General features: G+C 37.3%; 2 protein-coding genes and 1 pseudogene across 4 annotated transcripts; 1 reads left to right on the top strand and 2 right to left on the bottom strand.

Moving 5' to 3' along the window:
• Nucleotides 1–2,249: 2,249 nt before the first annotated feature.
• Nucleotides 2,250–2,421, top strand: LOC121998944 (annotated as a pseudogene).
• Nucleotides 2,422–5,537: 3,116 nt separating this feature from the next.
• On the bottom strand, nt 5,538–9,926 carry LOC121995562 (protein ROLLING AND ERECT LEAF 2-like). The gene is made up of 4 exons (XM_042549281.1): nt 8,675–9,926; nt 8,361–8,545; nt 6,687–6,910; nt 5,538–6,617 (listed from the first exon to the last, which is right to left on the bottom strand). The coding sequence occupies exons 1-4, from the start codon at nt 9,801–9,803 to the stop codon at nt 5,822–5,824; spliced, it is 2,334 nt and encodes a 777-aa protein (XP_042405215.1). The 5' UTR covers nt 9,804–9,926; the 3' UTR covers nt 5,538–5,821.
• Nucleotides 9,927–11,542: 1,616 nt separating this feature from the next.
• On the bottom strand, nt 11,543–16,677 carry LOC121995563 (protein trichome birefringence-like 14). Of its 3 annotated transcripts, XM_042549283.1 has the most exons (6): nt 16,405–16,676; nt 13,655–13,769; nt 13,330–13,553; nt 13,081–13,233; nt 12,705–12,900; nt 11,543–12,558 (listed from the first exon to the last, which is right to left on the bottom strand). In XM_042549283.1, exons 3-6 carry the CDS (start codon nt 13,478–13,480, stop codon nt 11,730–11,732), a joined length of 1,329 nt encoding a protein of 442 aa, XP_042405217.1. In that variant the 5' UTR covers nt 13,481–13,553; nt 13,655–13,769; nt 16,405–16,676; the 3' UTR covers nt 11,543–11,729. The 3 variants fall into 3 exon arrangements, with proteins under 3 accessions (XP_042405217.1, XP_042405218.1, XP_042405216.1); XM_042549284.1 differs by lacking the exon at nt 13,655–13,769 and having other exon boundaries at nt 13,330–13,512; nt 16,405–16,677; XM_042549282.1 differs by lacking the exon at nt 13,655–13,769 and having other exon boundaries at nt 16,405–16,675.
• Nucleotides 16,678–22,094: the final 5,417 nt, after the last annotated feature.

Raw genomic sequence — 22,094 nt, 5'->3', positions numbered from 1 at the left:
CTTTCATTACCTAGAGGGAGTTTGCCCTCTTAGGGGGAGAATGAAGAGCTTAATTTATGCTTTCATTACCTAGTGGCATGAAGAAGGAGGCTATGGGATTAGCCTAACTTACATATGGGATTGTAAGTGTTATTGTGGTATTGTCAAACAGCAAAAAGGGGGAGATTGTTGGTGCAATATCCCTCAGGTCAAGGTTGACCTGAGTAACCAAGCTGAGTCTTGGTTTGGGTTTAGATGTTTGACAATAAGATATTGATTGAAGAAGAGTCAAGTAGGTCAAGGTTGACTGGATACTTGACTGGGAAGTCCTAACTGAGATGTTAGGCAAAATGAAAGTCCTGGTGAGTGAAGCCAGGCAGAAGAAAAGTCCTGGTGAGTGAAGCCAGGCAGAAGAAAGTCCTGGTGAGTGAAGCCAGGCAAGGGAAAATCCAGATGGATCAAGGATGATCGGACATCTGGTGCTGGGAAGTTCAAGTAGGTCAAAGGATTGACTGGATACTTGGCATGAAAGAAAAGTCCAAGTAGGTCAAAGGGATTGACCGGATACTTGGCACAGAGAAAAAGTCCAAGTGGGTCTAAGGGATTGACCGGACACTTGGTAAGGGAGTCCTAGCAGGTCAAGGGAGTGACTAGATGCTAGGCATGACATACCAACAGGTCAATGTTGACCGGATGTTGGTTTGGGAGGTTTGAGACTTGGTTTTAGACAAAAATCAAGTGCTGGATCGATCATTGGATCGATCCAGGCTCTGGATCGATCAGTGGATCGATCCAGATCTGTCCCAGCGAACAGAGAGCCTCTGGATCGATCCGTGGATCGATCCAGAGGTCCCAATCGATCAGTGGATCGATTGGGACGCGGCTGCTTCGCGCGATAAGCGCTGGATCGATCCGTGGATCGATCCAGGCGCGTTTCCAGAGCACAGAGGCGCTCTGGATCGATCCGTGGATCGATCCAAAGCCTCCCCGATCGATTGGGAACATTCGAATCGATCAGGATCCGACCGTTGACATCGTTTATAGCTGTTGGCGTGCGATTTCTTCAGAAAAACTTCACCGATTGATTCCAGATTCATCACAGCTCCTCCCCAGCACTCTCTAAGCTCCTCACCGCCAGTTCTTGAAGGTTCTTGGAGGTTCATCCAAGTCAAGAGGCGAGTTGCAACGAGAAGAAGAAGAAGCTAGGGTTTTTACTGCATCTCTTGTAAGCTTTTGCTTATTCTTTACTACCCTTTTTTCTACTTGTATTGAGAGTCTTGTAGGGCTTCTCCGCCTTCGGTAGTTACCGAAAAGGAGTGTTTATTAGTGGAGGTGTGTGTGTGTGCGTGGATCCTTGGACTAGTCACCTCTTGTGAGGTGGATACCAAGTAAAATCCTATTGTTTGCATTGTTGTAGTTTGTTTCTTTGTATTCCGCTGCGCATCACTTTGAAGAAACAAGCAACGAAGCACGACGAGCACACGCGAAGCTATTCACCCCCCCCTCTAGCTACTTTTCGGTCCTAACAGCATGCATGTGGTAAAGTATCGAAATATTCGCTAACGAATAGCCGTTATTCCCTGACAGTGTTGTCTCATGGCGATAGTCCGACCGGCACAGGGGCTGATCGAGAGTAGATTGGAGTCATGCCCATGAGAAGTGAGGGGTTGAGCCCTGAAAGTCCGATCGGCGCAGGGCTGACCAAGAGTAGACTTAGAGTCATGCTCATGGAAAGTGAGGGGCTGAGCGCTGAGGGTTCGATCAGCTAGAGGCCGACTGAAGTAAACTGGGAGTCATGCCCATGAGAACTGAGAGGCTAAACCCTGAGGGTTTGACCGGCTTTGGGGGCTAGTTGACTATGAACTAAAAGCAATGGCCTTGAGGCAAGGGGAACCAAGTTCCGGGGAAAATGGTCCGTTTGAGCGTGTACTCCCCGACCTTGACTATTACTTCCTCTTGACTTTTGACCATCACATCTCCCTATCCTTGGGTCATCTACTATACGTCACATCATATATATCTTACTATTTAATTAAAAATATGAACCTTTAATAACTAATTTTGATAAAGTCTAAAATTAAATTAAGTTAATATTATTTTTTTCACACTGAAAATAAATTTAAGGTTTATTAGTAATTTTCTCTAACTATTTATTATATAAAAAATATGCACTGTCATAGTTCTCTTTAGTCTCACATCTTAGGATTGGTAATACAGTGAGTAGAGAAGTTTCTATAAATATCTTAGGTCGGTGACATTAGAAAAAATATATTTCTCGGCCTTTTGGCTAAGATCAAGTATAGCATTTGTTCTTATTAGTTTAATGTTTGATATAAAAATTAAATTAATTATGTATGAGGGAGAGTCTTATTGTAATTTGTTGTCGGGATTCTTGAGCATCATCTTTGCATTGTACTATTGCATGGGTTTGATACACTTTTATCAAGTCCAATTTATATTGCACATGCAACGTATATGCTCGAGGTCGTGAATACTAACCATTTCTCACTTTTTGGTCCTCTGTGTAATTTACTTTTAAAAATTACTTTTATTTTTCAAGTTATTATAACAACTACAAAATTATAACTACTACTTAATTATAGTAGCTACTATTATGTAGCTATTAAGCAATTATAATAATTATAATTCCATAACAACTATAATTTCATAGTTATAACCGTTTACAATAGTTTTGAATATGTAATTGGTACAACACAATATTATTAGTATTGATTAGAATAGAAGTAGTACTATAATATGATATTCATTAGTATTAATCAGAAATAAAATATTCATATTTAACAGTTATGAAGTTGTTCATGTTATAAAAAAAAAGATAGATTCGTTATCTTAACACCCTCTTAGAGCCGACCTCATAGATATAGAGGAAGATAAATACAAGTACATAGGTGAGAGATGTATGATGGAATGAAAGTAGTGTAGGATCGTTGTTTTACAAGCTAAGGGGGTGAATAGTGCTCATGATTTTTCATATTTTTCGAAAAACAATCAAGAGTGTGCAACGGAAATAAAGAAGTAAAGAAAATAAAGAGATGACACAAGTTAATTTTACTTGGTTCGGAGCCTGTAATGACTTCTACTTCAAAGCATGTACTCGTTGAATATTTTCGATGGACAACCCACTAGTAGTTCGAATAAGATTACAAGAATTGAGTATTAGAACTACAATGATTAAAAACTGTAAATAAAATTATACCAACAACTTTAAAGATTTGAAGTTACGAGCCTTCGGTCGTTGGAACAACATTTGTTCATCATAGAATCGTTTCCAGAGCAACACGTAGGAGAGAAAGTCGTTCCAATTTATGTTTTTGAGTTGCTGGTAGGACCCTCCTTTTATAACCCCATCCGAGCGCCTGGAGCCCTGGACCCCCTCCCGGGCGCCTAGAGTGTGCTGACGTGGCGAGCTCTCATGGAAACTTCATCCTAGAAGTTTATCCATGTCCGAGCACCTAGATCACTTCCGGGTGCCTAAACCGTTGACATGGATTGGCCAATTGAAGCTTACCGTCGTAGAATGAAGATGAACTTTTGCTGATCTGGGCGCATGAATCCTTCTAAGCACCCGGACCATCCAGGTGCCTCGGCAGCCACCCGGGCACTCCTCTTCGCTACTGACCTGGGCGCCTAGAGCAACTCCAACGCCCAGACTAACTTTAAGTTTCGTTGAAATTCTAAATCGGATCGACGTCTACTGCTCCCTTTACATGGAACGCGTCTTCACCTACTTCTCTCAGGAGAGATTATCTTTTGTCAAACTGGTCCTCCAGACCTTCTGGACTTTTGCTCATCATCAAAGACGTCAGGACTCTACGCTGGACATTTGATCCCCGACCCATCCAGTCTTCCGCCTAGTGTCCGCGACTCTCAGGACTTCCACCTAGTGTCCTTAACCCTAGAATTTCACCCGATGTTCTCGACCTGCCAAGACTTTATCCAATCCCACAGATCAGGACTTTGTTGCCTATTCACAGCTAAAACTTTTCACCTGCCTAGTATCCACTAGGACTTCTTTACCTAGTCTCAACTAAGACTTTCACATTGTCTAAGATTATTTAGAATTTTTCTATATACTTAATTAAACTTATTAGATCACAATATAATTTAGCTTTGAACCTTTATTAAATAGCTTGTGTTTTCAACACCAATAAATAGGCAGTCTATTTTGAGGATCCACCCTTGATTATTACCTCTTAGGGTACGTTTGGTTCGGGATTATTCTTGATAACCTTAGTTATCCATCCAAGATTATCAACAAAAACCTTGTTTGGTTTAGGTATTCGATGATTCCCAAGTAATATTTCATGCCCGACACGTCAGCAAAAGGGTCATGCAGCCCGGAATCGAAAAACCTCATAAAACTAAGGTTTTTGTTGATTCCGGGGTTAACGAATTTTTTTTACCAAAAATACCCTCCGATAAGAAAAAACATGAAAAAAAGAGAAAAAATGTAAAAAAAAATATTAAAAATGTAAAAAAATAAAAAAATATTTTAAAAAATTTAAAAATTTATTTTTTTAAAAAACTAAATAATTTAAAAAATAAAAAAATAAAAATTTTAAAAATAAAAAATAAAAATGTTAAAAAATTTTAAAAATTTAAAAATTTAAAAAAATTTTAAAAATTTTAAAAAAATTATAAAATTTTAAAAAATTTTAAAAAATTTAAAAATTTTAAAAAAAATTATAAAAATTTTAAAAATAAAAATTTAAATTTAAGAAATGTAAAAAAAATAAAAAAATATAAATATAAATAATATAAAAATATAAAAACATTAAAAAATAAAAAAACACATAAAAAAGTAAAAAAATATATAGAAAAAAGAAAAGTAAAAAATATTAAAAAATGAATAATAATAATAATAATAATAAATAAATAATAATAATAATAATAATATTATGTATAGTTGGTTTTGTAACTGAGGGTAATACGGTAAAATATTAAACTAGGGTATTCATTAAAACCTTCAAACAAACAAGTTTTTGTTACATTACTTAAGTTGAACCAAACAATATTTGGTTATGTTTTATTTCCTATAACCTTGGTTATGTGATTACCTGATAATCACATAATCAAGGTTATACATGATGACTTAAACCAAATGCACCCTTAATGTTATCGCAATTATGAATCAATAATGTTTTTTTAATATGGAATGATGATGACTCCAATAATGTTTTTTTAATAATTTATACATATAATATTTCGAATCAATTAATTTTAAAGTGATCTGCACCAAACACTAGAATAAATTCAGAAAACATGGTCCTACTAAACTTCCGAATCGATTAATCTTAAAAGGGATCAAAACAAACCACTAGGGTAAACTCAAAAAATATAAATAGATCCTAACAAACAACCCAACCTCATAAATGATTCGAACATCACAGATCATGCCCTGCTAGAGTCTGGCCAATCTCTTACCGTCCTCAAGGGGCTCAAATAATGCTCTTTCTTTATACACGTTGCTACCATATTATGTACTGCAAGTGTAACTGCTGCTAAATAATAGAGGAAAGTACATGCCACACCAACCATGCACAAGCCAAGTTGATCTTTATTCAAAACACAAGCCAAGCCAAGCAAAATCAAGCCAAGCCATTTTTAGAGTACAGAAAACTCCATCCTCCCTCCCACATTCCAGAAAGGGCCTAACACAATGTATCAAAAATGATATGTACACCAAGTTATCCAACTCGACCAACTGACAACACCCCAGATTCTTTATTTCTGTTTATATATATATATATATATATAATCTTTGCTATCGTAGAAGTAAGAAAGAAACTAACCAAAAAAACGTATCAAGGTGTTTGTTTAATCAAACAGACCTTGCGCGACGGCAAACACCTTCCATGGCTTCCACCAACATACTGGAGAACCCAGTCAGTGCCTGAAACACACCGGGCAAACCAGTCTGTATATTGTTAAGGGTCAGCGACCGAGTGATCTCCACTGCCTTGGCATGCCTTATCATCTCGTCTTCTACCTTCCTCTGGCATGCTGCGATCTCCGATTTCTTTTCTGCCAATGGGTCGTGTGCGTCAAAGGCCTGCCCGTCATTGTGGTGGGCATTGCCTGGAAGTGCAATGCCTACCATCGAGTAGGATCGGTAGTATTTTTTCTCGATGCTTCTCAGTGATGTGGATTTCTTCTCGAGCTCTTTTGAGTAAGTATCGGCCTTCTTCTTCAACTTCAATTCCTCTGCCTGTTTCGTGTAGATGGCATGGATGACGTTCATGAAACTTTTGACAGCCTCGGAGGCCACAGTATCAGGGAGGCGGTCTAGAGCTTGCTTCCACTCATCGCAGAAGGCTGAGAGTCCAGTGGCTATAGGCGAAGAATGATCTCTACGGTGCTCGTCACTGCTGACTTGGATGAGTGTAAGCTTAAGCCAACCAACTATAGCACGAACGTGATCGCGATGGTATTTGATGAGACGGTTGAAGCTTGAATGCCACGCTAAGACAGCAGCTTCAAGGTCACGTGTCACCAACCGATGCAAGTCGGACGTTGGCTCACCGGTAAGTCCACTGTTCACAAGGCCTCGGACTTGTTGCACTATTTGGTGTTGAGCATCATGGAAGTGATTCATTTGTCTCCACATATTCAATACCCTAAGAATGCATAAACATAAGTAAAACTTGGAAAAGAGAATTGAGAATTTGATCAAAACAGCCACTCACTCGTAACAAATTTGAACAAGCTGTGGTGCGAGCTCATCATCGCGGACTTTGGTGATGGCAGAAGATGTGGTTGTGACTGCTTGAGATGTCACTATGATCAGTGATTGGAGTTTCTTTATAGAAGCCTTGGTCTTGTCCAGTTTAGCTTCATCCTTTCCTCGAAATTCCTGACTCTGCAAAGATGAAAGCTTCTTCTCATGCTCAATCTTTACACCTTCTCTTGCCTGTTCAACCAATCAAGAGACCGTTGAAAGCACTCCACCTTGAAGGTCCAATAATATAAGATGAACAAATACTAAACTCTGCATAATTTCAGTAGGAACAAAGCTAAAAGTTTTAGCTAACATAAAAACTTATGTTGGTCATTAGAAGTATCTACGAGAAAATATATTTACCAAAGTTACTTCGACCGATATGAAGTGGTATGGACTCCTTGGAAAAGCTTAAGGAATTTTGAAGGATAGTATATAAACTCAATCTTACTCCCTAGGGAGACAGGTAGACTCACTGTTTTCTGCTAAGATCCTAGTTATTTGAAAGAGTAATGCGGTTGATGAGTCTTGGTTTGGCGAAAACTATATAAGAAATTCACAGAAGGATTGCACCTTACAAACAAATAATGACTGCAAATGTGAACCAAGGAGCAAAATAATAAATATTTCTAATGTGTAGGAGAGGACAGTGTGGTAAGGGGTGTAAAGGAGAACTGGTTAGGCACATACTAGTGATGATCAACCAGAAGATATACTGCCCAGCTGTTTTGAACTACTGAAATGAAACGAATGAGAAAATGAGACTTGTATGTCAATACATGTGGCGAGAGATAAATATTTATCAAAGAGGGGGAGAATAAGATAAGGAGAAAATCTTCAATTTGTATAAGCATGAACTACGACACTGTACCCACATGTTATAAATAGACGAGGCACGAAAATCCCATTTTTTGCTATTGCATCAGCTTCAATCCAGCTAGCACCACTCCAACAAAACCAACAAGCCACATGCTATCCTGACTTTGTTCTTGGTAATTTACAGTGCCTTATTGACTACTTAATACCAATTTCTTCTCCTTCCCTGTCCCTACATTAGCTACTCTGGACTCGGCAAGGAATGGTTTTAGTTTTCTGTCTCCTGATGAATTGGCAATTTATTAACCATCACAAGAATGCTTATAAGTTTATCCACTCAAATGGCAGCCGAGCCATGAATCATATGAGTTTCAGAAAAACAGCATTTGTTTTCATGTACCAGAGCTTGGCTGATTATTACAACCATTCACTCGAGTGCAACTTTGCAAGGTAGAAACTTTATCAATAATCGAATGCTGAAACATTGCTGGAAAGAAATAATAACCGCAAACAAAAGAAAATTTTGAACTCAAGTACGGAAGGCTGAAACATAATGAGCATATTACACAAATTTTGCATAAAGATGAAATCTATTGTCATCATGAATTACTTCAATCATCGATTGAGCTTACGCAAACGAGTTTTCTAGCTATTACTTAATTCCGCCAAATGAACTTGAACACTCTAAATGCAAGTACAAATTCCTGCAATTGTAAATCTACAAGCCAGGTAGGTTTACAATCTGTAAAATGTAATATCACAATGATAGGGAAGAGCAAAATTGAGTTACAACATATGACTACATTGTGGAAGGAATATATATTACCTTAACCTCTTCGAAGAGCTTCTTTTCCCAAGCCAAGAGACGCTCCAAGGTGGAGCCGAGGCTTTTCCGCCCACCTGATTCCTCTAAAGCAGCTGTGTCCAAGCGATACCGAATTGCTAGCGGAGGCTTTGACGTCCAACTTGAAGACAGGGCGCTGAGGACACTGTTCGAGTGATACACCGTCTCTAAAGATCAATGAAAGCCAACAAATGGAATGCCTGAATCCTTAGCTTTAGCATACATAAGCTTAATTTCGTGGTTAACTGATCAAGAAGTCGATAAACCCTGAAAACCTTGGGTGAGTTTCCACTTACTCTTGAGCTGCCGGAAGCTGCCGTCGAAGTGGGCGCAGCCAATGTCGAGGAGATCAGAGAGGACAGTGCCTGCGTTGGATGCCTTGACAAAGAGATCCTCGATGGCAGCCGCAATCTCCGCCAGGTTGCGGTGGCGCACCACAACAGGGAGCTCAGCGACTGCTGCAGCAGATGACGAAATTGTCTCCTCTTGGACGCCGTTCTTCCACCTGGCGGAGGACGACCATGCGTCCGACGCAGGTCGCGGACGAGACTTCACCTCCGCCGCTGCCGACGATGCGAGTTCCGAGGGCGGCGCCTGGCTGTGGGCGTAACCGGATCTGGTGGCCATGCTTTCGGTTCGAGAGAGTGTGTCCCTCTCGGCCTCCCGGTTCTCCCGCCGCTCCGGCTCGGAAGAGCTGGTGGGGCTGCTGCAGCGCTCGTCCCATTCGCTGTAATAGACCTCTTCCCTTCCTACTCGACCTTCTTCATCTCGGGCCGATGGCCCCTCGTCTGACTCTTCCCCTTCTTCTTCCGGCGGGAGGTGATGTTGGACGCGATTCCTCGCCTCGATCTCCGACTTCTTCTTACGATCAAAAAAATCGGAATCGGGGGGCGAAGGAGGGTAGCACTTCTCCCAGTCCCAAGCGGAGGAAGACTGAGAAGGAGTGGCGGTGTATGCCGAGTTCCACGGCGGGAACCGCGGTTGGCCGGCTTCGGATGTTGCTGCGGAAGACTGCTTTCGGAAGGAAGGTGAGGCGGAAACGACGGAAGCAGGAGGGGAAGGCGACTGTGAGAAGCGGTGGGAATGGAAGGGACGGTACAGGGGAGGTGGCCCTGGTGTAGAGCGAGCGGAGGAGGGTTTAGGCATGGGTTTGGGAGCTGGGAGTGTGGAGCCAACTGCAGCAGCGGGGATGGAGGAGGCGTAAGAAGGGAGGAAAACGAGCGGAGCCTCCTCGGAGACAGCGAGAGGCTCGCCGAGTGCAAAGCGGGTGAGGGCGGAACCGGTGAGCCGGAGGGAGTGGAGGTAATCAGCATGAGCGGAGGCGAGGTGGTGGCGGGAGTAGACGGCCTCTCTCATAAGGCGGCGACGTTCCTTGCAGCGGCGAACGCAGTCCTCGTTCTCCAGCCGCGACGCCGCGCAACCCATTTCTTTCCTCCACCGACCGGCGTCAATGTCGGGCAGCGAGCGAGCGAACAGCGAGAGCACCGACCAATCAGGGAACAGGCTCTAAATTGCAGTGAACAAGAAAGCGACAGCTCGGCATATAGATTTTTTATTTTTCCTTTTTGTTTTACTGAAATTTTGGATCACTGAATAATAATAATAATAATAATTCATATATATTTATCCTACCAAGTTACTATGACCATTAAGATAAATATAAAAATACATATGATTACTGATCACTACTCAACATTACTAGTAGTTTAAAAATCATAGATAAATTCAAAAACACTTCAACATTACGAGTAGTTCAAAAACAACGGACGAATAAGACATGTTGCCTAAATTTCAAACACTCACAATAGTTATATAAAAGTATGTGCTATCTCTTACCATCATACTTGGAGCATAATAATAAGACATAATAATATCGCATAATAATAAGACATAATAATATCTCCTTGGATGATCTAGTAATTAGCACATAAAATATTATCATCATAAAATTTGGGATTCAAATTTCCGAGGTAAATATCTCTCTTATGTGCTAGTCACTATTCCAAAAGTTAGTAGTCGCCCGTGATTTACCTTCTCCATATTAACCCTAGGACGAATTGACGGGGATGCTGGGACGAGTGAGGTGTTGCCACCATAATAATAAGGCATAATAATATTTACATAATCTGTCCTACCTCTTACTATCACACCCGGGGGCATAATAATAATTATTAATTTTTTTATTTTTTAGTTGACATCATATATCCAACTTACGCTGATTAATCTTGTGATGATTGACTCAACCTCATGAAAGTTTTTCACTGATCACTAAAATAAATTGAAAAACACTCGCAGTGAACGACATATCAACCCAATATTTTTAGGTCAACCACCTATTAAGGAAAATTTATCCATTAATTTACTAAAATTGAGATTCAATCCTTATATATTTGAAAAACTGAGAAAGTGTCATGTCGTTGTATCATTATCCGAGGGCATAATAATAATTGTTAATTATAGCACAAGATTATTACGTTCATCTTAGACGGTCTTCACAATCCGTCTTCAAATTATGCTAAAAGAGATATAAATTATAGGATCAATTTATAATCGATTGTCAAATGACTAAAACGTGAGAGGAATTATTTTTCCAAATACACGTGTCCGTTGAGAATAATAATAATAATAATAATAATAATAATAATAAGTGTTAATAATTAATAGTGGAGTGGAGAGGTAAAGCAATGACTTCCCATTTATTAGAAAAAAAAAAAAATCAGTGGAACATTTTAGGTTTTTCCTTGGGGGCTAAGACAAGATATCTCCAAGTGGTCAAGGAGAGTAAGCCAAGGAAGATAGAATAAAGTGGGGGAACAAAAAAGGAAGTTCTTTACCTTGTAACTTTGTACCAACCAACCATGTGGGCGGATGGTGCCCTTACCATCTTCTTCAACTAAGTCAGGATCGGTCGGTCCGGTTATACACGGGAGTAGTATTTAGATGCTCAAAGTGTCTATGATCTAGAAAGTGTTGTTGGCCTTGAGCTTTATGGCTAGCTTTGTTAGTGAAGGAATTGGATTCTTCCAAATGCTTCTTGGAAAGGTGTGATCAGATAAAGTAGGTAGGCAAAGTGGGAATGAGGTTCTTGTTCCTTGCATTATCTGTATTTAATCTTTTTTTAAGTACAATAAAATAAAATCTCCTGCCAATTGTTATGCAAATAGTAACAAAATTTGCAAACTCACTAGATTTTGTGCAATCATACATCTTCATAGAATCTCTGGGCCAGGAAAACAGGCTTGTTTTCTTTCTTGACTTTGTGTTTCCTCCAAAGAAAGTTCATCAGTTGGCGAGGTAAAATTGAATTAGGGAAGGCAAACCTTTGGAGAAAATTTCTTAGTAAGAAGTAGCTTAAAGCTGCGCGGCAAGGACTTCATTCCATGTATCTGGTATACCTGGCAAGCACCAATGCAAGCAATCCTGCATACCTTCAGTGCCTTTAATACTGTACTTGGATATATGACCTTCATCTCTCAGTTGGGATAAACCAGTGATATCTAAAAGCACAACCCTTGTGCCATTTACGGCGCTCACCGCAGCAGCATCAATGGCGGCATCTGGTGAAACTGCATTTCCTCCAGCTAAAGGCCTGGAATTATCGCAAGTACCACCGGAATTCCACTCTCCGTTAAAGAAATGCCTGGGAGATATTGACCGATAAAATGCTTTCAGTCTAGGATGGTGTGGTAGCTGGCTGTCTAACCACTTCACGACACTGTCAATGGTGAAGTCTTTGGCACTACCCATGGATGCAAGCTTTCTGTCAGTGTTGGGTGTTCCGTTGAGAAACATTTCCCACCGATTGGCTCTAAGCTTCCCTCTGTTCCAGTGGTGGCCAGTGTTGAGAACCAGAACATCAAATTTATGGAGATTTTGCTTCAAAAATGTTGTCGGTCTATCAAGGTGCATCGCATAACTAGTAGCTGGATCTGACACATTCAGAGGTTCTACATCACAGAGGGTTGCAGACCAATAGTACAAGATGGTAGTGTTTGTGCTCGGGAACCAATAAGCCCAACCATTTGGTCGTTTGTCATTCGGACCCATGGTAAAACCATACCACGAACCAACATCTTCAACATCTGGTCTTTGTTTACCACCAGTGACCATACACATGAGTGATTGAAACTGTTGTCTCCCCAAGGAATCCCCTACAAGAGCAATAGTTTTGTCCTGCAATCTGAAAGACATCCAAATTATAAGAAGATTAAAGGATCAATTCCTTAGTATCTCCAGAATAAGATAAAACTTTTGTCCAAGGATAACAAGATCATCAGAGATGAAGTAAAATATAGGGTTAAAACAAAATAAATAAGTAAATAGCACCTTCTTAAGAAATTGGAGCCCTCAAACTCTGGCATATCACAATTTTCTGGTTTCCATCTGAATTTCTCATAGGAGAAGTCTGGGCGCTGAGTCAATCTACACGACCAAGGTTCTGAGAGCCATTGTTTACATTCAAACCCAGAATACAAAGGCCTTCCCTTGTCTGCCACCCATTTTCCTTTTGCAAAGTTACATTCTAAGAGAGACAAACAAGAACCATTAAGAAGATAATTTCATAAATTTCATTGCGAGTAACAAGTCAAAAAATATCATGACCATGATATATAGATCTCTCTTTAACCTCTTGCATATAAGTTGATCTTAGAAAACACAAAGCTACCTACGTTTGTTACAATTTGTGAGTGAAAATTCTTACCAGCTTCTGGTTGTTTACTTGCTGTCGTAGAACCTTCAACATTATAGCTGGGAACTTGAACCGCCATTCCACTTGTCTGATCGCCGGCTGCCTCAACATCAGGAAAGTCTTCCTCGGCCAAAGGTTGCTTATTCCCATAGTCTACCTTAGCAACTACAAGTAGAAAAAAAAACCTTTGTATGATGCAAGAATAATGAATACAAAAACTCAAAAGAGAGAAAAACATACAAATGAAACAATGGGACAAACCTTGAGGGAACAAATCCAGGTCCTGTTGTTGGTGGAAAGAATCTTGGTATGGCATTCTCTCCCATTTCCAAATAAGGAGTGTTGTGAAGATGATGATGAGAGTGAGTGAAAGCTGCTTACCTTTCAGTCCATTTAGATTTCCCAATTTCATCCCTCTACAAGAAAGCCGGATCACTTCTTGGCCTAAAAATTTGTATATTGCATCATAGGATACAGTTTCATGTCTGCCAAAGAAATGGACTAACACGCATTAAACTTGCACAATGATGCAGAGGAATAATTGAATAGCCTTCCAAAGAATAGAGAATAAAATTACTGAGAGCACCTCCTTAAATCACTACTTAATCAGAAAGGAATCTATCCGTCTTCTTGTCCCAATAAATTTGACTTGTTTCCTAGATTCTATACGCCTTTGCATTCAACTAAGTTGATTTTGTAAGCTGCAGGTGATAACAACAAGAATACTAAACAGCTCAGTTTCCATAATGAGCTGTCTTATTTCCTTCTAGAGTACTAGTGTAAACCAAAAAAAATATATATATATATATATATATATATATAAACCATAATTTAAAGAATTTTCTTGACTACAAATGCCTTATGAAATCTCAACGGGGATTGCAATGGTTGTAGTAGGTAAATAATAAAGAAATCTCAGTTTCCCTGATGAGCTTTGTGAGTTCCTTCTAAAATACTAAAGATAAATATCATAAAATCATTAAACGGAAGGTACATTTAACCATAGAGTTGAAACCATAGTGAAGCAAAAAATATTGTGTTACGTTGGAACAGATGCAAATGTTGCTCCAAACAGAAGTTAGTGCAATAAAATAATCACAGGACCCTAACTTATCCTTTCATTTATCAATCATCCATGTTTTCTTAGTTAGCTGACAGGCATCATCCATTTCGTAAATGAAAAATGGATAATACTAAGAAGATAACCAGCAAGAACAAAATGTTCAAAAGGACAAGGCACGTAATAAAATAAATTTGTAATTCCAGACCAAGACTCTATCTTCTTCTTCTTTTTTTCCAGTCAAAACAGCTTGGAGGATACCACAGGATTCAAGCTTTGCTATTCCAACCTGTTTTATAAAGTTTTACAGGCCATCCTTCACTAGTGCTCAGAAAAAAAATAAACTTGATACTTATATGTGTTGGTGCATTTGGCACCAATGATTAAACCTAAGTTTTGATGAATGATAAATGGATTAAAGTTAGATATGTTGTGATCTAACCTTTTCTACTGAAATCTAGCTAAGTATAAAGGACTTGATAGCTGGTGTAAAAGTCCAGATAGGTCAAGGAGTGACCGGATATCTGACGGGAAGTCTGGCTGTATCCGCGAGACTTGACGGGAACACCTGGAGGACCAAGGAAGAGTCAAGTGATTCTGCATGGTAAGTAAGGTAAGTCACTGGAAGAGAGTATTCCGAGAACAAGTTCTAATTTGGAACTTTAGGTGTAAGTCTAGTTTAGGTATATTTTGCAAACATAAACTGAGATCTTGATTAAATCCTGGTCTCGGATAGACAGGATCTAATTAATATTGCTATTTGATTATTGTACTAACTTTGTCTCGGAGGGTATACTTTGTTTTGTTAGACTAACACATTTTGCAGGACAAAAGAAGTACAAAATGCCTCCGGTGAACAATACCCGAGGCGCCTTCCATGCATGGAAGGCACCTTGAGATGGGCAATGAAAGTTGCTTTGGAGAGGCTTGAAGGCACCTTCGATCGGATAACATTAAGGACTTTGTTGACGATAAGAGGCGAGCTATTCGGGATAAAACTTAGCGGATGGAAGGCGCCTTCAACCCTCAATAAAAGAGTGTTTCGACCGGTGCTTCTTCATCACTTCTTCTACAAGCTTCTACGCGTTCGTCCGACATTCCGACTGTTCCGACTTCGTGCTGTTATTCTGCTACAACATTGTTACGCCCGACTACTACAGACAAGCCGTCACCGACACACGAGAGTTCCCACTCTGACGTCTTCGTGTTGGTAACGGGTTTTAATTTTGTACTTACTTTACATACCTACAAAAGGAAAGTGTAGGTTTGTTACACTTTCCTATTCTTTTATCTGTACTCGATTCTCTCTTCCGATAGTTCCGAAAGAAGCTTTAGTGGATTACCCATCGATAGATCCGAGAGACCTGGGTCTTGGAGTAGGAGTCGCCAAAAGCTCTGAACCAAGTAAAACCGCTTAAGTTCTTGTGCTTTTTCAGTTTCTATTTTACTTAGTTTTTCCGCTATGTATTCATTTATAAAACCGAAAAAGATAGATTTTCTAAAACCACGTGATTCAAACCCACCCTCTCACATACGTAACGATTCTACAATATGATATAACTGAAATGTATAAATTTGTTGATGAAACTTCTCTACTTTACTTGGCATCGGAATTGATTGATTCATGGATGTGATAAAATCGAATCATCATCAACTTGCATGATAAAAATATTACCAAGAGGACACCTAAGGAATTAGATTAATACTTAAACCAGTGAATAGTGATACAAAGTAAATCGAGGTTTAACAAAAGACGATAGCCTGGTAGAAAGTATAACAGTGACTGATTATGTCACAACTAGCTTTTAGCACCGTATTTCCATCTCAATCAACCATGTTTCCCCAACGCATTGAAGTGGCTGCTCTTCTTTCTCATGAACTCTAAGAAACCTACCAGTTCTGATCGAGAGGCGTCAGAGATCCAAATAACAAGTTTTATTGGACAAAATCTAATTAAACCTTTCAAGGATGATAATCTCAGACTAACCCGATCAAACATCAAAATCAACATCAGCAATGATAGAAATATAGGAATTTAACTGAAGTTAAATCAAGCAGACGTCCAAACCAGATACCCGCCAAATCTCACGAGAGACATGAACGAGAACTCAATGTAGCCAATAAATTAGGGAAAGTTTCAGTCATCAAAAACCGCACTTTCTATTGGAATCATCAACGCCAAACGCTGCCGGAAGAAATTTAGGGCAAGCGGTGACCAAAATAATTTTTTTTTTTAAAAAAATGGAATTTTCTTGAGGAAGAACATCTGTCCGTACCAATGCCGGGTGGGATCGAGTCGGAGCAGTCGAAGGCAGCGGCTGAGGCGGCGACGGATGGATTGGACGAAGAGGAAGGAGGAAGGAGGAAGAGAGAGTGACTGTGTGGATGACAATGGTGTCAGGAGGAGGCGGAGAAGTGGATGGGCAGCCGTTGGATTCTCCGTCGAAGCATAAATCGAAGTGGAAAGCGCGTGTGCCATTGTTGTTATCAGATCCTTTGTCTCCAAGCACCCCCCCGCACTCCCTTTTTTTTTTTTTTTTTTTTTTCTCCTTGTCGTTATCGGTGATAATCCCATGCCCGTCCCTCCGGACTGTCCCTTCGCGATAGGGAAGGACCCCGATGCAGGACATGCTGAAATATGGTACCCATAAAATTTAATATTATAATAATATTTCTATTATAAAATTTAAAAATAAAATATAGATAAAATATATTATAAAAATAATATGTCATAATTAAATACTAAAAAAACCAAACCAAATATAAAATTTATATTCTGAATCAATACATACCTTAATAATACTTGTCTCGTAATTTTTTTATTTTTTAGATTAAAGTATTGCTTAAGTTTGTATAATCAATTTTTTTAATAATTTTTTTTGGATAGATAACATAGCTAACTCATTCAATTTTTTATACGATATAGTTGATTGAAGATAAGTTTTACTCAACTTCAATTTTAAAAAATTTCTTTCAACAAATATAAGATACAATTATAAATGGTATAGTCAGCAAAACTCGATAAGCAATATAAGTATTTTGATAACAATCATCCATGATTTTCAAATAATTCAGCACATCAATTATTCTTTTTGATTCTCCGGTAATGAATATCTTAACAACTTTAGTTCTAGAAATAAATATGATCCATCAATATCGGAGTGTTCATAATATGTTAATGAATTTTAAAGATTGACACATGAGTTCAAGAAACTATCATCATCAATAGGCTTAACTTCTCTAGGCTAAATAAAAACCCAAAGGTTTTTTTTGTACTTTTAAAACAGCTCCAACTGAATTTGAAGTGAAGAAAAAACATGGTCAATTATAAACAAGAAGTAATTAACTCAAAAAAATTCTTTAGGAGATTGGATTAACTCTTCATTGTTGATATCATCAAATTATCTTTTTTTTCGAATGATGCACTTTCCTCGAAAAATAGGTTTAATTCTCATTTCATTTGCAATATGTTCGACTTCAACCAAGGCTTAATCAAACATAAATTCTCTTAACTTTTGCAGAAAAGAAATAAGCCCTTTAACTTTCTGATAACAACAATATCTATATTTTTCTTATTGGAGAAACTTATTGACAATGTTAATCTTATATAATAACTTATCATTCCGATCAGAAATTTAAAATTCTCAAGTTCAAATGATGTCAAACTCTCAGCTCCACTCTTTATTTTTGAGTCATCATAAGTGTTTGTCAACTCAATTAAAACATCTCAAATTTTTAAAATATGTTGTTTTATGGGCTTCACGCTTTCAACATGACTTTCCTATCGTGTTTGTGATAATGGCTTGACCGTAAAACTTTGCACATGATCCTTAGTATAAGAAGAGAATAATGAATATCTGTGTTGTATAGCACTAAAAAAAATATATTACTTTAGGACAACAATTTATCATATCACATAATGTGATATTAAGACTATGACATCCATATTGAGTGTAGAAAACTTTATTATTAATTTCAAGTAATATACTATGTACTTCCTTATACTTTTCTTTCATATTAAATTTATTGTCATATCCTTGACCTCTTATATTTTTAATCTTAAGTTCGAGAATGCTCAAAATATTTTAGCTCTATAAACAGCCCAAGCTCGGAAGTTTCATGAACTTTCGAAAATTCAATCCAAAATTCTTCGATCGCTATTGCATTTTCTGAATCATCTACACATCTAATGACTAATGACAAGGGGCATCTATTCCCCGTGACTTGCATCTAGAGTGCAATCAAGTATCACAGTGAAATACTATACGTGTGTTTTTTTGCAACAATTGGACTTCTTACTTCAGCCGCCAATATCTTTGTCTCCTCCCTCTCTTTAGCATGTGAAAGTTTGATGAATTTATTGATTTCTTCTCCCTTATTCAGCGTTTTGTTGAATATGTTCATTTCTTTTCTACATAATCACGTTTAAAACTAAGATAGGATTTTTTTGGATACAAATTAAGATATGGCTTATATTATCAACTATTACTTGCGGGCTTCTTAAAATGGGCTCATGAACTTATTATACTAATACTTTTTTTTTAAAGATTTTAGTGCCCTAAACTATTTTTTTTTTTAAGATTTGTGTGCCCTAAAATTTTTAGGACATGAGGCACTTGTCTCACTTATTACACTCTAGGTCTGGGCCTAGGAAGAAAGTAAATTATGATAATTTCATTCATCATAGTAACTCTTTGAATAGGTTAAGTGACTTATTGCAATACACACGTTGAAGATCTTCAACTCTGTGACTTTATTGCAATAATACCCTATGTATAAGTATCAACTACAAATCTATGTTACTTTTTTCTTATCGTTATCCGAGCAAAAGAGTGATATCATTTATTCCAAATGGTTTAGTATCATCGGTCCACGATAAAATACAAACAAATTAATTAAGAAGAATATATTATCCTAACATAGCTACCCCAAAAAGGCACACATCTAACCCAACGAAGTTTTTTTTGTTGTTATCATTTTTTATTAGAGCGACAATTTTCCAAAAGGCGCACTTCAAGTATGGTTTTCTCCTTCCTTCCATTTAATCTCTTCTCTTTTCTCTCTTTTAATCTGTCGATGCATGTAATATCTTTCTTCATTTCGGTTTCCTCTAAAATTAATTATTTAAATTTTAATCGGCATTCTAAATTTGTTTATTTTTTAAAAACTTTAATAAAAAATTTAACAAATATCAAAAATATTTTTCCTATTTTTAATACCTAATTATAAAATAAAATTAATAATAAAATGAAATAAAAATTCCTTTGGTGTTGGTCTTTAGAAACCAGTACTATAGCTTAAATATCAACATCGTTGTGGTACTGGTTTCTGAAAACCAACACTACAATGTTTTGAAAGTTTTAACTCGTTTTGAGCATTATTAGAAGGGCCTTAAAAAAATAAACGAGGACTTATTTGGATTCAAGTTTACCTAATAAACCCATAGGGTGCGTTTGGTTCAAGTCATCATGTATAACCTTGGTTATGTGATTACTAGGTAATCACATAACCAAGGTTATGGGGAATAAAACATAACCAATGTTGTTTGGTTCAACCTAGGTAATGCAACAAAAACTTGTTTGTTTGAAGGTTTTAATGAATACCCTAGTTTAATATTTTACCGTATTACCCTCAGTTACAAAACCAACTATACTAAATAATAATAATAATAATATTATTATTATTATTATTTATTTTTTAATGTTTTTTTACTTTTCTTTTTCTGTATATTTTTTTATTTTTTTATGTGTTTTTTTATTTTTTAATGTTTTTATATATTTTTTATAGTATTTATATTTTTATTTTTTTAATGCATTATCGTACTGCATGCCGAGAAAGATCTTGGGGAGATCAAAGACAAGTTTCATAAGAGGAAGAATGTTCCCCTTGAACATGCAGTGGCTAAGAAGACTTCTGGAGACTACGAGACCTTTCTTCTCGCTTTGTTGGGTGACTGATCTGCTCTTTCAGTGTTCTTGTGGGTCTAGTTTTGCTTTCAGAACTTGGTTGTGCTTGAGGCAAACTTTCTTTATCAGCATCTGTCTAGTGCTTGAAGAGCTTGGTTTGGTTTGCTAAATAATTTGGCATGTTTGCTGTTTGTCAGCTATGTTGTTGAGATGTTGCATGAACTAGCTCGATATAAGAATAAATCTTCATATCTTGTCTTCTTTTGCTTCTTAATGAACGAAACTTTGTTGTTTTTTATTGTACACAATTAGTCAATTACAATGTCTGAATTGTTACTGGTCCATCCAGTCTATTCTCTTTTTATAGCAGCCAAGTTCATATAGAAATGGCAGGCAATGCGAATATATATTTATTCACAATTAGTTTGTACGACACATTTTCTTTTCCTTTTTCTTTTACAATAATAATACATACTGAGAACATTGATCCCATTTATATTTACAGCAAACGGAATTTGTAGTTTTTCACCAAGCTAAATGTTGTGCAACATGAAGAGTTTGTTCAACACCATAGGCGGCTAATGTAAAATGTATTATACAATCTGTAATACGATCAAACTAGGCATTAGCTCAATAGCTCAGCGCCTCAGCCTCATCTTCCACCATCTCCCAGTCATCATCAGAATGCTCCTTTTTATCGATGCGGTAATCCTCCTCGTCAATTGTGGTAGTTTTCTCATTTAGCACAGAATGATGTGTGCCTCCAGACAAGATATTCTTCTCAAAAGTGGAGCATTTTGAAGTGTTGTTAGGCATGCGCCCATCAACACTATCTTGCAGTAACAATACATCCTTGAAGGCATCAAATATTTCTCCACTGTGATCAGGTCAACAGTGTGTTAGATTGTGCATTTTCTATTGTACAACTGTAGAAGAATTGGTAAACCCAAAAGGTACGCAAAGATCAAAATTGCTGTCTAAAAGAACTATATATGCTATCAAAGAATAATTTTTTCCGCAATTAGACAGACTTACTATAGGTTATCGAGAGTGCGACCACGGTCCATCAAGAAATCCCACAACTGTAGCACAGTAACAGAAGAAAAGTAAGTAACTTCTAAATGAATCAGTTACAAATAAATCTCAGATTCTCTACTATGAACATTCCAAGTTTTATTAAAATATTTGATAAGCACATTTTTATATCCAGGATATGTGCTTAACCATGCTTAAAGACATTGGTATATAACAGAGTAATAAGGAATGCTATAATTAAAAACCCTCTGCATTGAAGTAAGTATATTACATTTTAACCCCCAAAAAAGGTAGAATGAATGAACCTGCAGAACAAACTATGAATCTGTTCTAGCTATTTTAAAACTATTAACAAAATCGATTCAGATTCAAATTTGTTATATGATATCATATAATTTTAATAACTTTAATAATCAAAAAGTATAATCAGATTAGCAACCTACAATAATTAATAAAAAAACATGAACTATTCAAATTAAGGAATATCAGGTTAGAGATAACATTAGCAACGCTAATAATATAAATTAGAAATAACATTGTACCTAGGTACTTAACGCGTTATTCATCTCAACCATAGGCAGAAGAACATTTATTCTGGAAGAAGAACAATAATGGCACGTTTACTAAAGGCAATCCAACAGTTCATACAAGCACAGAAGGAATAAATGAGGTAAGACAACATCAATATGTGCACTTTTAGATAATCTATTTTGGGGCAGGACAACAGTTTTATACAAAATGTGATAAGAAAACTAAAAGGTTATTATCATACTATATTACAAACTATATCCGCACAACATAATAAGAATGTCTAATTTAGCCATTGTTGAATGTTGGAGCCAAGGTTCGTGGATCATACTGCACACTATTGATGGAACACACTTTGTATCACATGAAGCAACCAAAATTGACACAAAAATAGAGTCAAAGAACAAAGAATAATAAAAAATGCTCCTTATTCTACTAAATGCACAATATTATATTGATTTGTTGATTGTAAACTCATAACTAAACATATCTAAAAA

The sequence above is a fragment of the Zingiber officinale genome, chromosome 6A (genome assembly GCF_018446385.1).
Source record: "Zingiber officinale cultivar Zhangliang chromosome 6A, Zo_v1.1, whole genome shotgun sequence".
NCBI classification, from domain to species: Eukaryota; Viridiplantae; Streptophyta; class Magnoliopsida; order Zingiberales; family Zingiberaceae; genus Zingiber; species Zingiber officinale.
Note: the sequence above shows the minus strand (reverse complement) of the source record. Positions and strands in the feature narration are given on the sequence as shown.

Coding starts and splice junctions, on each gene's coding strand:
- LOC121995562 (XM_042549281.1), bottom strand. CDS start 9,803: ATGGGTTGCGCGGCGTCGCGGCTGGAGAACGAGGACTGCGTTCGCCGC. Junction 6,911..8,360: donor AGCTCTTCGAAGAGGTTAAG/GTAATATATATT, acceptor TTGGTTGAACAG/GCAAGAGAAGGTGTAAAGAT. Junction 6,618..6,686: donor CTTGTTCAAATTTGTTACGA/GTGAGTGGCTGT, acceptor ATGCATTCTTAG/GGTATTGAATATGTGGAGAC.
- LOC121995563 (XM_042549284.1), bottom strand. CDS start 13,480: ATGAAATTGGGAAATCTAAATGGACTGAAAGGTAAGCAGCTTTCACTC. Junction 13,234..13,329: donor CCTGGATTTGTTCCCTCAAG/GTTTGTCCCATT, acceptor TTCTACTTGTAG/TTGCTAAGGTAGACTATGGG. Junction 12,901..13,080: donor AAGTAAACAACCAGAAGCTG/GTAAGAATTTTC, acceptor TGTCTCTCTTAG/AATGTAACTTTGCAAAAGGA.